The sequence below is a fragment of the Spermophilus citellus genome (assembly GCF_964194105.1).
Source record: "Spermophilus citellus genome assembly, chromosome: 4".
In the NCBI taxonomy this organism is placed as follows: domain Eukaryota; kingdom Metazoa; phylum Chordata; class Mammalia; order Rodentia; family Sciuridae; genus Spermophilus; species Spermophilus citellus.
Window position 1 is genome coordinate 27,577,826 of NC_138185.1, and position 12,568 is coordinate 27,590,393.

Below are 12,568 nucleotides of genomic sequence, written 5' to 3' on the forward strand. Positions count from 1 at the left end.
CACTAACACATATTAATTGTGCACATTGATGGGGTCTTTCTGTACACATTCACCTCATGCATTGAATGTGCCCAACCCCCTTCTACTCTCAGCCCTCCCTCTCCCTGGCATCTGTCCCAGGCTCTAACAGCCTCTCCTAATTCCTCCATCCCCTCTCCTGCTTGCCCTTCCCCATCTCTAGCAACCGCTGTTCTCTTTCCACTTCTACAAGGTTGACTTCTTGGTTTCCTTCAATGAGTGAAAATGGATATTTGTCTTCCCAGGTCTACCTGGTTTCATTCAAAATAACCTTCTCCAGGGGCATTCATGATGCTGCAAGTGACAGGATTTCATCTTTATGGCTGGACAGTATCCCATCGTGCGAATGCCATGCTTGCTTTCTTCCTTTTTTTCCCCCTTTTGTCCTGGGGATTGAACTCAAGGGTGCTTAACCACTGAGCCACAGCCCAGCCCTTTTTACTTTTTGAAACAGGGTCCCACTAAGTTGCTTAGGGCTATGCTAGTTTGCATGCAGGCGCACACACACACACACACACACACACACACTCCTACAACTCATTTTTTTTTTCCAGAATTAGGGTTGGAACCCATGGGTGCTCTATCACTAAGCAACATTCGCAGCCCATTTTATTTTTTATTTTGAGACAGGATCTTGCTAAATTGCCCAGGCTTGTGGGAGGCCAACATAGTACGTGACCATGTCTGTTTCCCCTTCTGACCAGTGCGGCATTGTCTGGTCACTCTGTGATCTGGTTGTGTAGGTAACCCAGACCATAGCCCCGATCTTTAGGGTGCAAGCGACTGTGTCTCGTGCATGGGCGTGTCTTCCTACATCCCTGTGGGTGGAGCTATGCTCACCTGTTCCTTTGTGATATTACCCCCTTGCCCTCTTTGGGATAGAATGTTCCATGGAAACACCCTTTGTGTGTCCCCTTCTCTTACTGTGCCCTTAGGTGTGGCCTTCCTAGATGTCAGTCAACCTGCTGACAGCAGACACCATGAAGCTAGACCCAGCCCCTTGACACCTGACCCCTTGCCTCATTTGAATAGCTTCTCCTCAATAAAAGGGGTCAGCACTTGCAGGCTCTCCCCCCCCCCCACCTCTCTTTCTGTGGACCCTTAAGGTCAGAGGAGTTGTCACAGCATCCACAAAGAAAAAAGTATTTCTGTCTCTTGTGTGATTATTTTGCACAGCCCAATTATCCCAGTTCCCCTTGAGTGACCCCTGAGTGTTTTGTGTAACCCTGCAAATGGTGTCCCTGGGTGGGTGAAAGGTCTGAGTGTTTAAGTCGCAGGGAACTCGACACAGGCAGGCCTTGAACTTGTGATCCTCCTGTCTTAGCTTCCTGAGTCACTGTGATGACAGGTGTGCACCACTGTGCCTGGCTTTTATTTTTTCCCAGGTAGCAGTAGGTTTATGAAGAAAACTCTAGTGGCTTTAGGGAAACGAGAGTGACGGAGGTGCCATCAGGGGTGGAATGAGAGGCCTCCTGAAGGAAACAGTTAAGGAGACACTGGAATCAGGGGGCTTGGTGTGGCCATGGTCCTGGTGGCTGCCGGAGAGGCCTCACTTTAAGATGAAGTCAGAGGAGGCAGGAGGAATGGGCCCATTCAAGGCCCTGCAGGGTGAAGAAGCTCCAGGGGCAGATCAGGACTCCCCTGCAGTTATGCTGGAGGCCCAGCCCCTGCTGCCGGCTGCCCTGGCCTCCAGGGGCTCCTCTAACCAATTTTCACAAACTCAGTGATTCAAAACAACATTTATTTTCTCATTGTTCTGGGCAGACTTCTGAAATTGAGGTGTCCGGGGGCCTGGCTGCCTCCAGCCTCTGGGGGAGAATCCTTCCTGGCCTCTTCCAGATGCTGATGGCTGCCCACCTCCCTGACTCTGTGGCCACACCATGAGGATTCTCATTGTGGTCCTATCACTGTCTGCTCTTCTCCATCAGGTCTCCCTCGCCTTCTCTCTCTTACAGGGACGCTTGCAATGGCATTGAGGGCCCAGCTGGATCAGCCAGGATAATGGCCCCATCCCAGGATGGTTAATTTAATCACACCTGCCCAGTCCTCTCCCCCCACCTTTTTTCCAGGTAAGGCCACCTTCAGGAGCTCCAGATCATGACGCGCGGCTATCACTGGGAGGGGGCCTCATTAACCCTACCCCTCTTCCCTTTCCAAGGTCTGCAAATAGAATAATTCATTCGATTCTCAGACTCAATTAGTGTCCTCTTTGGCTTAGTTCAAGCTGTTTCTCTCTCTGTTGTGACGAAAACCATCCACACCAACCAATTTCCTTCCGTGTAGGTGCTAATGAGTGTTGGCGTGGGAAGAGGAAAGGCGATGCGCGTGTGTTGAGGGTCCACGATGCACGCAGTCCGTCCCCGTGAAATCGAACCACTTCTGAACTTCCAAAAACTCCACAGGGTTATTTTCAATGTTCCGCGAGGTGAAGTGACTAATTAGCCACTAAGCGCCCACAGTGAGGGTGGGGAGGCCAGGTGTGTCTGCATGGGACTTCTGGCTGTCAGCCCTGCGGACATTCTGGGGCAGACAGGGCTTTGTGTCCCCCCCATCTACCCTTTCCAAGGTATTAGAGGATGCTTGGCAGCACCCTTGGCCTCTTCCCACTAGATGGCGCTAGCAACTCCTAAATTGTGGCCACCAAAACCGTCTCTGACCTTGCCAAAATCTAACACTGTGACAGGTGGTGGGGGCAATATCACGCTCTTCATCTTCCTCCTTCTCCTCCTCCCCCTCCCCTCTTCTTTCCCCTCTTCTTTCTCCTCCTCCTTCTTCTGGTACTGAGGATTGTTTATCACTGAGTTACATCCAAAGTCCTTTTCCTTTTTTATTTTGGGACAGGGTCTCACTAAGTTGCTGAGGCTAGCCTCTGAGCTTGCGATCCTCCTGCCTCGGTCTCCCGAGTCACAAAACCACTCTTCTTGAGAACTGCTGCACCACATTATGCTCCTTGGTGGAGGTGATGGTGGAAAGAGGTGGTGGTACAGGTGGGAATTGAACTCAGGAGTCCGAGAGCCAGTAAGAGGCTGCCTTTGCACCATTGACCTGGACGTCACCGGTTACTCCATAATATCTACCCTCCAGTTCTCTAGTGAAAATTTTCAGTTGGGCACCTTTTTTTTTTTTTTTTTGCCAGAATAAAGGCTATAATTCCCAGCCTTCCTTGCAGCTGGGGGTGACTGTTATCATCAGTCTAGTTGGGGTCCAGGTCCTTGGTGTCCCAAACAAAGAAATGGGCAAGACACACAGAAGTAACAGGCAAAGTACAGATGACTGAAGGTGAAGGTGGAAGTGGCGCTCCTGCCCTTAGGTAGAGCAGAGTGACTCAGCAAGACAGAGGGGCTCAAGGCCTGATGTCTGGATATAAGTGTCTTCTATGCTGGGCTGTGAGGTATTCTCTTCCCTTTACAGACCTGATTGAAGACCTCCCCAATTTGCATCGATTGCCTTTGATACCTAATTTGAATGCTGTCCACTTTACCCCCTTGATCATTTTAAAATACTGAACTTGTGGCAGGAGTTGCCATGGTAAACGAGCTTTACTGTAAGTAGGGACATGCCCTGTCTCCCTGTCTAGTCCTCTGGTGGCATCCTTCTTATACCCTGCTTCCGCCATCTTGGTATCCCTGAACACCTACCTGAGTGGCCATGTGACCACCTTCCAGCCAATGAGGTGCACGGTGGGCAAATTCCTGACTGTGCCCTTACAGGAGAAGGTCATATTCCCCTTCCCTGACTTCTTTCCCAGTTTCACTGCCTGGAATGAGACCTGTCAGCAACAAGGTCAAGGTGTGTCCATACCAGGAAGCCTCTTTATTGCCTGCCCGGCTTGTGGTCAGATTTTCCTAGAGAAATCAACCTTCTTGATTAAGCCACTGTTATTTGAGAGCTTTTATTTATTTATTTTGCCAAACCTGCACTGTAATATCACACCCATCCAAGCCAGCCACACTGGGAAAGGAGGGAGGAGGAAGCCGGGAGAGGGGGATGTGAACAGAGAGGCACCATCTGTCTGGCTGGGTGAGCTCAGATGCCCAGGGAACCTGGGAAGAAGATTCTGAATTGTGTCTTGAAGGACAAGAAAGATATGGGAGGGCACCGAAGGAGGGGACTCCCCAGAAGGGGCTGCAGCAGGGGTGAGGTCTTGCAAGCTGAGAAGAGAGAGATGCGCATCTCCAACGGGAGCCCAGCACCAAGGGGAGAATTTCACCAGGTGACCGCAACCAGGTGATGGGATATAGTTTGTCATTAGGCCTGGGGGTTTGTGGAGGCTGGGGTGGGAGGCTGAGGAGTGTTTGAAGAGTCTGGCTTGTCTCCAACTCAGAACATCTACTCTTGGGCTGACCTGTCACTCATGAGCTTTCCCCACGCTAAGCTGTGTCCAGCTCTGCAAGGCCCAGGGTCTTAAAATCTTCTTTGCCGGCAGGCAGCCAGGGCCAGTAGGAGTGCAGCCAAGGTCACTGCCTTCAGTCCCAGGACCACAGGAGTGAGCACAGACAGGAGGCCTGGGGGCAGAGGGCAGAGCTCAGGCAGGATCCCAGCACCTGCACCCCAATGCTGTCCCTGCCCTGCTGCTGTTGAACCCCCCGGACAGGTCCTTTCTACATTGGGAGAGGACATCAAAGACCATTCTTCCTTTTGTCCTAGGCCCAGAGAAGCCTGGTACCCTGCCCCTGCCGTATCATTTCAACAGCATCCCTAACTTCAAATCAGAGCAAACTGCCCTCATTGATGGCCGCTCAGTCCCTCTGCTGCAGCCCCCAGCCTAATCTAACCCTGAAACGATTCCCACCATGCAGGGTGAGGGTCCAAGTTTTACAGATGAGGGGACAGACCCAGAGTGGGAACTGATTTGCTCAGGGCTGTGTGTGCCCATTGTATTCAGGGACTGAGTTATTACACGGTCCCCCAAGAAACTCGTGCAAAAAGAAAAGGAAGTGACGAGACCCAGGTGGTCTGGCTCCCAGGGATGGCAGGAACAGGGCCAAGAACCAGGGAGGCAATCTGGTCACCTCTGCCCCAAGCTGCCTTTGGTCTTTGAGTGCCTCTGAGTTACCAGGTGATATACCTGACACTTCTGGGCATTTGACACCTGTGATCTTACTGGGTCCACACACAACCCCAGGAGGTGGGCTGATTCATTTTTTTCCCTTCCTTCCTTTTTCTTTTCTTCCTTCTCTTTTTCTTTTTCCCCCATGGTTCTATGGATCGAACCCAGGGATGCTCTACCACTGAGCTCTAGCCCCAGCTCCTTTTAAATTTTATTTTTAAGACAGGATCTCGCTAGGTTGCTGAGTCTGGCCTCAAACTTGCGATCCTCCTGCTTTAGTCTCCCAAGTGGCTGGGATCACAGGCGGGCACGACCATGCCCCGCAGCCTCTCTGATTCTTATTCCTCTTCCTGCTTTTGTTCGTCAAGTCAGCAGAGATTCATAGAGCAAGGCAACCCCCCCCTCTTCACCCCCCCCCCCCCAGCGCTCACACAGCCGGAAAGGGGCTCCACCCAAGAGGCCCAGCCACAAAGCCATGTCCTGCAGCGCTGTTGTATGTGGCCTCACAGTGCAGCCTCGCACTCTGAGTCAAGGGGGACTCACTGCCTCTCCAGCAAGACTGCCCGCCGACACTCAGTCCTGGCTACTGGAAAGCCCTGTCTTTGGTGGAGCTGCTATGACGTTGCTCTCTGGGTATCCCACTCTGCAGCTGAGATGAACCCCAGGGGTTTTCTTGGAACCCTGGGACTGTTCTCTTGCTGTGGCTAAGCCATCTGTGGTCCCCGCTGCCTATGGGGGGCTCATTAATTCCACCGGAGGGAGGTCTACTCACCTGTTGGAGATGCCTGAACTGCAGGTTCATTGATCTCTGTGGGCGACGTGGATTTTGCTGTAAGGGAGAGAGGCAGAGCCCTTCTCTTAAACTTTTTCTACTTCCTGAGCCCCTGTGCTAAGAGCTGAGGTCACCAACATAAGTCTGCCAATACCTGGGTTGGGGCTACAGAGTCAAACCCTGAGACTACAAAGGACTAGTCAGACCTTCGCCTGAGCATCTTTGGTTTGCAGCCAATGTCTGATTCATTGCGGCATCTCCAGCACCAAGTACAGTGCAGAGCTCTCAATAGGCAGGTTACAGACACTTTTAAAATTCTTAATGGTCTAGACAAAGTTTGATGGAGCCCAGAAGCATGAGAAGTTAACTTTCTCTGAGAGAAGGGTGAAAAAGTTTCACAGAGGGGCTGGGGATATAGCTCAGTAGTAGAGAGCTTGCCCGGTATGCACAAAGCCCTGGGTTCAATCCCCAGCACCACACACAAAAAAAGGTTTCACAGAGGAGGGGCTGTTTATACTGGGCTTTGAAGGATGAATAGGAGTTTTCTAGAGAGAAGGAGAAAGTGTTCCAGAGAGAGGGAACAACTTTTACAATGATATGGAGGCTGGATAGGAGCTGGCGTGTGTGGGATGTGGTGAAGAGTTCCTTTTGGACCACCTGTCCCAGGCAGGCTGCCTCACCTTTCACTCTCAGCTTGCTGCCCTGTCCGGACAGGTACTGTCTGTTGGTTTTCCTCTGAAACTTTACACAGTAGTAGGTGCCTGCATCCTTGGCCGAGACGTCTGGCAGGAGAATGCTGAAGTCGCTGTCAGAGGTCCGTACTGCTGTCACATTGGGGTGGGAGAGGCCTGCAAAGTTGTAAATGGCCTCTCAGCTCAGACCAGTCCCCCGGAACCACCTGATGGGGCCAGGGGGACCGTCCCCCAGCACCGTGCAGTTCAGGAGGGCAGTGTCTCCGGTGGTCACCTCCACCAAGTCCTGGGGCTGGATGATCCACAGGTCTGGCTTGGGGTCCCCGGCGCCTGAAGTCAGAGAGGGTTTTCGTGGGATTCCCTCTCTCCTTTCGTGGTCCACTCATTTCCCCCTCAAAGCTCTCCTCCCTTCCCCCTTCCAGGACTTCTGTCCTCAGCCTTCCCTCCCTCCCTTCCTTACGAGTTGATTCATTCTGTAAGGAGATCCTAGTTATCTCCCCGGGACCAATGTTGGGAAGACAGAGCCCTGCAGGCTGACTGCCCTTCCTGAAGTCATGTGGGGGTGCAGATGTTTAAGCAAAGTCCCCTGAGGCTCTACAACCCCAAGGAAGGTACCACTGCAGCTTGGAAGGAGCTAGGGAAACAGGGGTGGTTTCACAAGCCGGCTTTCTTCTGTGTCAACACCAGAAGGCGCGGGGAAGTAGAAATTTTGTTGCCTATTTTACAAGGTAAGCACTTGAAATATGTACAGCTGAAGAGGCTCATTTAAGAACACACTGCTGGGGCTGGGGATGTGGCTCAAGCGGTAGCGCGCTCGCCTGGCATGCGTGCGGCCCGGGTTCGATCCTCAGCACCACATACCAACAAAGATGTTGTGTCCGCCGAGAACTAAAAAATAAATATTAAGAAATTCTCTCTCTCTCACTCTCTCTCCTCTCACTCTCTCTTAAAAAAAAAAAAACAAAACAAAACAAAACACCACACTGCTGCCAGGTGTAGTGGCACATGCCTGGAATCCCAGCATTTGGGAGGCTGAGGCAGGAGGCTGCAAGTTCAAGGCCAGCCTCAGCAACTTAGTGAGACCCCCGTCTCAAAAAAAAAAAAAAAAAAAAAAAGGGGCTGGGGAGGTGGCTCTGTGGTAGAGCTTTAGGGTTCAATCCCCAGTTCCAGTCAATAACAAACAAACCCAAACAAACAACAAAAAACAAACCCCAAACAAGCATCACCCCCCCTCCAAAACAAAACAAAACAAAACAAAAACCCCTCACAGCTATTGAACAACAGATGCAGGATTTGGGTGTCCAGGCCATCATGGCAGGAATTCCAGACACCAGGACTGATGCCTGGGGATCAGGGCAAATGACATTGGCAGCCAGCCCCAGGTCTTGACTCCTGGCTGGTAGCCTGGCAGATCCACTCTTGCCCTGGACTTGGGTGGAAGAGCACACTTCCTTGTCCCTTGACTTGGAGGTGAGCCAGGTGACTTGATTAGCCAATGGGCTGTCAGCAGACATAATGTCACAGAGGCTCTTGGGGGAAGTTGCCTCTGGGCCACTTGGATTTCTGACCCCCCCCCCCCCACCCAAGTTACTAGCTTTCTAGCTTGGGTCCTGGCAGGGGACGTGAGGCAGAACTGTCCCAGCTGCAAAGCAAGGGTGTGGGGAGGCAGGAATACCTCCACCGTGCGCCACTGAGACTGCGCTGGCTCGGGGAGAGCGCAGGGGGGGCAGGGAGGGGGGACGGAGCGAGTGCGGGATCAGCTGGGCCTGCCACTCACCCTGCACGGTCACAGCGGTGCCCTCGCCCAGCTTCGTGTCTAGGTCCTCACTGGAGACTGCAAACCTCACACAGTGGTAGGTTCCAGAATGCTCCTTGGTGACACTGTGGATGTAGATGGAATAATCGCAGTCAAGGGGCTCCCGTGTCCGCTGCACCGCGGAGGTCACTCCAGGGAAGAAGCCACGCTTGAAGTTATAAATTTCCTGCTGGTCCTGAGAGCTCTCCTTGACCCATTTGATCATATCATCAGCGCAGGAGCCGACCACTGTACACCTCAGTAGGAGGGTGTCACCTTCAGCCACCAGTATGGGGCCCTCGGGCTGCAGCACCTGCCACTCACTCCAGCTGCTCTGCTCAGAGGTCCCTGAACAGAGGGGAAAAGGCCTGTCACTGGGTCAGAAGGCCTTGGAGCCCTGCATGTCAAGTCTAAATGGATCCAGTCATGATAGAGCCAAGAGCCAGCGCTCAGGACAGGAGACAGAGGGAAGTCAGGGGCGGAACAGCTGGCTGCAGACAGGGAACACAGCTCCCTAGGAAGCTCTGCCAAGAATAGGGAACTTAAGTGCCACCACCTGCTGGGCACTGCATGATTATCTCACTTGTTCCTCACAGTGCTCTTCTGCCATAGGAAGTGTCATCCCCATTTGATAGCAGAGATGGAGGGGCCCTCAAGGGTGGGTAGCTTGCCCAGGATCCTTTGCTAGAAGTTGAATCGTGTCCTCCCCAAATGCACATGTTGAAGTCCTAACCTCAGGCACCTCAGAATGTGACTGTACTTAGGGTGTTGAGAGAGGGGATCAAGTTAAGTTGAGGTTGTTGGGGGGTCTCTAATTCAATCTAACTAGTGTCCTTTTAAAAAAGAGGACATTTGGACAGATATGCACAGAGGGACGATCATATGAAGACAAAGGAGAAGGTGGCCGTCTACATGCCAAGGAGGGAGATGGTGAAGGTACCCACCCTGCCAACCCCTGGGTCTTGGATTTCTAGACTTGAGAGTTGTGAGAAAATACATTTTAATTTTGTGATACTTTGTGATGGCAGACAAATACACCACCCAATAAAGATGTGTTCCTAGGGCCCCGGACTGTCACCCTCAAATGTCACCGCTCAGGGATGCAGGCTGGTGTGGTGTTCCATTCATTGTAAATTTCCTCCGGCCTCCTGTGAGTTCCACAAACTGCAGTTGCTGTTCGTGTGTTGTGCAGTGGGTCTACTTGGCCCCAGAGGGGGTACCAAGAGAGGGGGATGGGAGCCTCCATGGAAGTTCTTCTACACCTGGGTTATCATGCCCACTCCTCTGATGTAGAAGCTATTGTCATCTCCATTTTTACGATACTGGAGACTGAACCCAGGTTGCTTTACCACTGAACTATAACTCCTTTTTATTTTATTTTACATTGAGACAGGTCTACCTAAATTACCCAGGCTGGCTTTACCTGCCTCAGCCTCCCAGGTAGTGGGAATTATAGGTGTGCACCACCACACCTGCCTATTCTCTCCACTTTTTTAAGATGCTCGGAGAGGTGAAGAAACATGGGGTGAAACTTGCATTCAGCAGGTGTCATGGCAGGATTTGAACTCAGATCAGATGACTTTAAGGTTCTACACCACAAGGTCACTAACTTTGTGCCCTGAGTTCCCCATTCATCTGTATTCTCATCAGGCCTTGTGAATAACTTGGTCCCACATAGGACGTAATTTGTGGTATAACGTGGTGTATCTTATTCCTTTTGTGTTCCCTGTTTAGGGTAACCTTTGAAAGCCTGGAAGAAAATCAATATTTGCAAACAAATATTTGAGGTATTTCTGACTCTGGGTAGTTTAGATTTATGACTTCCTTGTCTAGAGCCTAAATTGTAATAGTCAAAAGTATTTTGTGTCCAGGCACGGTGGTGCACGCCTGTACTCTCAGCAGCTCGGGAGGCTGAGGCAGGAGGATCGTAAGTTCAAAGCCAGCATCAGCAACTTAGTGAAGCCCTAAGCAACTTAGTGAGACTCTGTCTAAAAATATACATATAAAAAAGGGCTGGGGATGTGGTTCAGTGCTTAAGCACTCCTGAGTTCAATCCCTGGTACCAAAAAAAATAATATTAAATAAAATAAATAAAAATAAATAAATAAATAGTATTTGTGGAATGAGTGACCAGGAATTATGATTCCTGTTTTATCATGAAAGAAGCTTACTTGGGTAAGTGATATGGTGCAGCAAGTCACATGACTCTTGAACCAGGGAGGATCTGGCCCCACATGTACATCCCACTGGGACCTCTCCTGGGGTTAACCAGTAGGACCTGGGGCCAGGGCCTAGATGGACAGGAGATGGAGGGAGGCTGCCTGGTGGGGAGGGAGGCTGCCTGCTGGAAAGGAAGGCAATGAACTCAGAGACTGAGCTGGTCCCAGGATCCCCAAGGCTCAGGAGCTGAACAGGCCTGCCCCTGAAACAGGGGAGCTATATAGGTGTAATGATAATTATAGCCACTGTTATTAAATCCTTATGCTATGCCAGGTGTCAACTTGTCGAGTCGTCCTAGGAAAGTCATGAAGGGCTTTTACCATTGGCCCCATTTTACCAATAGGAAAAAGTGAGGCTCAGAGAGAAGTCACTTAAAGTGGTCAGTGGTGGGGTTTGTGTCTGTGTCTCAAACATGCCGAGGCTGGCTCATGGGAGTGTGATGTGTGTTATCACACGGGGTCCCCGGCTTATGAAACCGGAGTTTGAGATGAAATTAGATTCTCTGCTTCACCAATTTCTTTATGGTTACTCTCTCACGAATTTGAAGAATAAATTCCACAGACAGTAATGGAAGGCAAGAGTGAACAGAATAGGACTTAATTAAGTAAGAAGAAAAAAGAGAGAACTCCCTTAAGGCCAGAGGGGAGCTGATAGCAAGTTTTTCCACTTAAATGTACTAGTCTAGGGGTTTACATAGCTTCTAGGTAGGGGCACTGATCAAAATCTATGCTAACCAAGTATTGGAGGCTATCGGCTTGGTTCATAATCCTCCAATAGGCTGTGTCCTTTAAGCCCTGAGTTTGACCTTTCTTGTAATTCCCATTCCATTCTTATTCATGTAGACAGCTTGGTTTAATGCCCTGCTGTTGTTTTAAAATGCCTTTTGTTTTCTCTTTGCAGTACTGGGGATTAAACCCAGGGCCTCTCACATACTAGGCAAATGCTCTGCCAACTGAGCTACCCTTAGCCCTTTTTATTTTATTCCGAGACAAAGTCTCTCTAAAGTGCCCAGGCTGGCCTCGAACTTGCCATCCTCCTGCCTCAGCCTCCAGAGTATCTTGGATTTGGCATGCACCACAGTGCCTGACTCTTATTGTCTCAAAATTCTTAATATTTTTTCAACAAGAGACCTGCATTTCCACTTTGCACTGGCCCCCACAAATTATGTGCCAGGTCCAGGTCTGAGCTTCACCACTTCGATATCTAATATTCACAGGATCCCTGGGGAAACAGAGGCTCACAGAGCCTCAGCATCAGACGTGGGCACCCAAGTTCCAGCCAGAAACCAGTGGCTCAAGCCCAGAGCCTGGGGACTTAGTCACTTCCCCATGTCTCTTGAGGCCCTGGATCAGCTTTCTGCTGGGGCCAGGAGAGTTCTCGGTGTCCCCCTCCAAGCCCAACCCGCACTCTTGGGGTCAGACACTTCCTGGCATGCCAAAGCACTTGGTGTCTTTCTCTGGGACAAACCAGGGGTGGACCCCATTCAGTTCCAGATCCCACTCACCTGAAAGGACAAGGAATAGTGCCACTTGCAGGAAACAGACAGGTGAGTGAGCCACATGGGTGGGGGTGGTTGTTGTGAAGGGTGCCCGGCGTGTCCTGTGGTCCCCAAGACTGGATGGCATTCTGCTCTCTGGTGAGTGTTGGAGTCTGAGCTGGGCCCATGTGTGAGCCTGTTTCTGTTTCCTTCTGTCCCGGCTACTTGGGGGAAGTTTTCACTACAAGTCAAGGCTTGTGATGCAAGAGGAAGGAGCTGGGTCCAAGGGCTTCCGGCTTTCATGTTGGGGTTATGGTTCCTGTAAAGACTGTGTCAAAACCTTAATGTGTCCATGCCACTGGCCTGTGTAGGAAACTTGGAGGATGATGAGCACCCCTGTCACAGGGTGTATCTGGTGTCCGCTGGACTTTGAATAAACCATTGGATGTGTCTTCATCTGGCCATGTGAGCTTTCAAAGTCACTTGCCCTCTCTGAGCCTCTGTCTCCTCTGCAAAAAAGAGGTCAGCAGCAATCTCCTCCTCA

At 51.0% G+C, this 12,568-nt stretch overlaps 1 protein-coding gene across 1 annotated transcript; it reads right to left on the reverse strand.

The window, feature by feature from the left end:
* Nucleotides 1-3,922: 3,922 nt before the first annotated feature.
* SIRPB2 (signal regulatory protein beta 2) lies at nt 3,923-12,221 on the reverse strand. The gene is made up of 5 exons (XM_081290251.1): nt 12,052-12,221; nt 8,310-8,675; nt 6,521-6,862; nt 5,841-5,897; nt 3,923-4,523 (listed from the first exon to the last, which is right to left on the reverse strand). The coding sequence occupies exons 1-3, from the start codon at nt 12,170-12,172 to the stop codon at nt 6,711-6,713; spliced, it is 639 nt and encodes a 212-aa protein (XP_081146377.1). The 5' UTR covers nt 12,173-12,221; the 3' UTR covers nt 3,923-4,523; nt 5,841-5,897; nt 6,521-6,710.
* Nucleotides 12,222-12,568: the final 347 nt, after the last annotated feature.

Bases quoted from the DNA above. Each gene is read 5' to 3' on its own strand.
- SIRPB2 (XM_081290251.1), bottom strand. From the start codon at position 12,172: ATGCCATCCAGTCTTGGGGACCACAGGACACGCCGGGCACCCTTCACA. The intron at 8,676-12,051 runs GTGAGTGGGATC...CCCTCTGTTCAG, and splicing joins ACTATTCCTTGTCCTTTCAG to GGACCTCTGAGCAGAGCAGC. The intron at 6,863-8,309 runs GTGAGTGGCAGG...CTCTGACTTCAG, and splicing joins CACCGCTGTGACCGTGCAGG to GCGCCGGGGACCCCAAGCCA.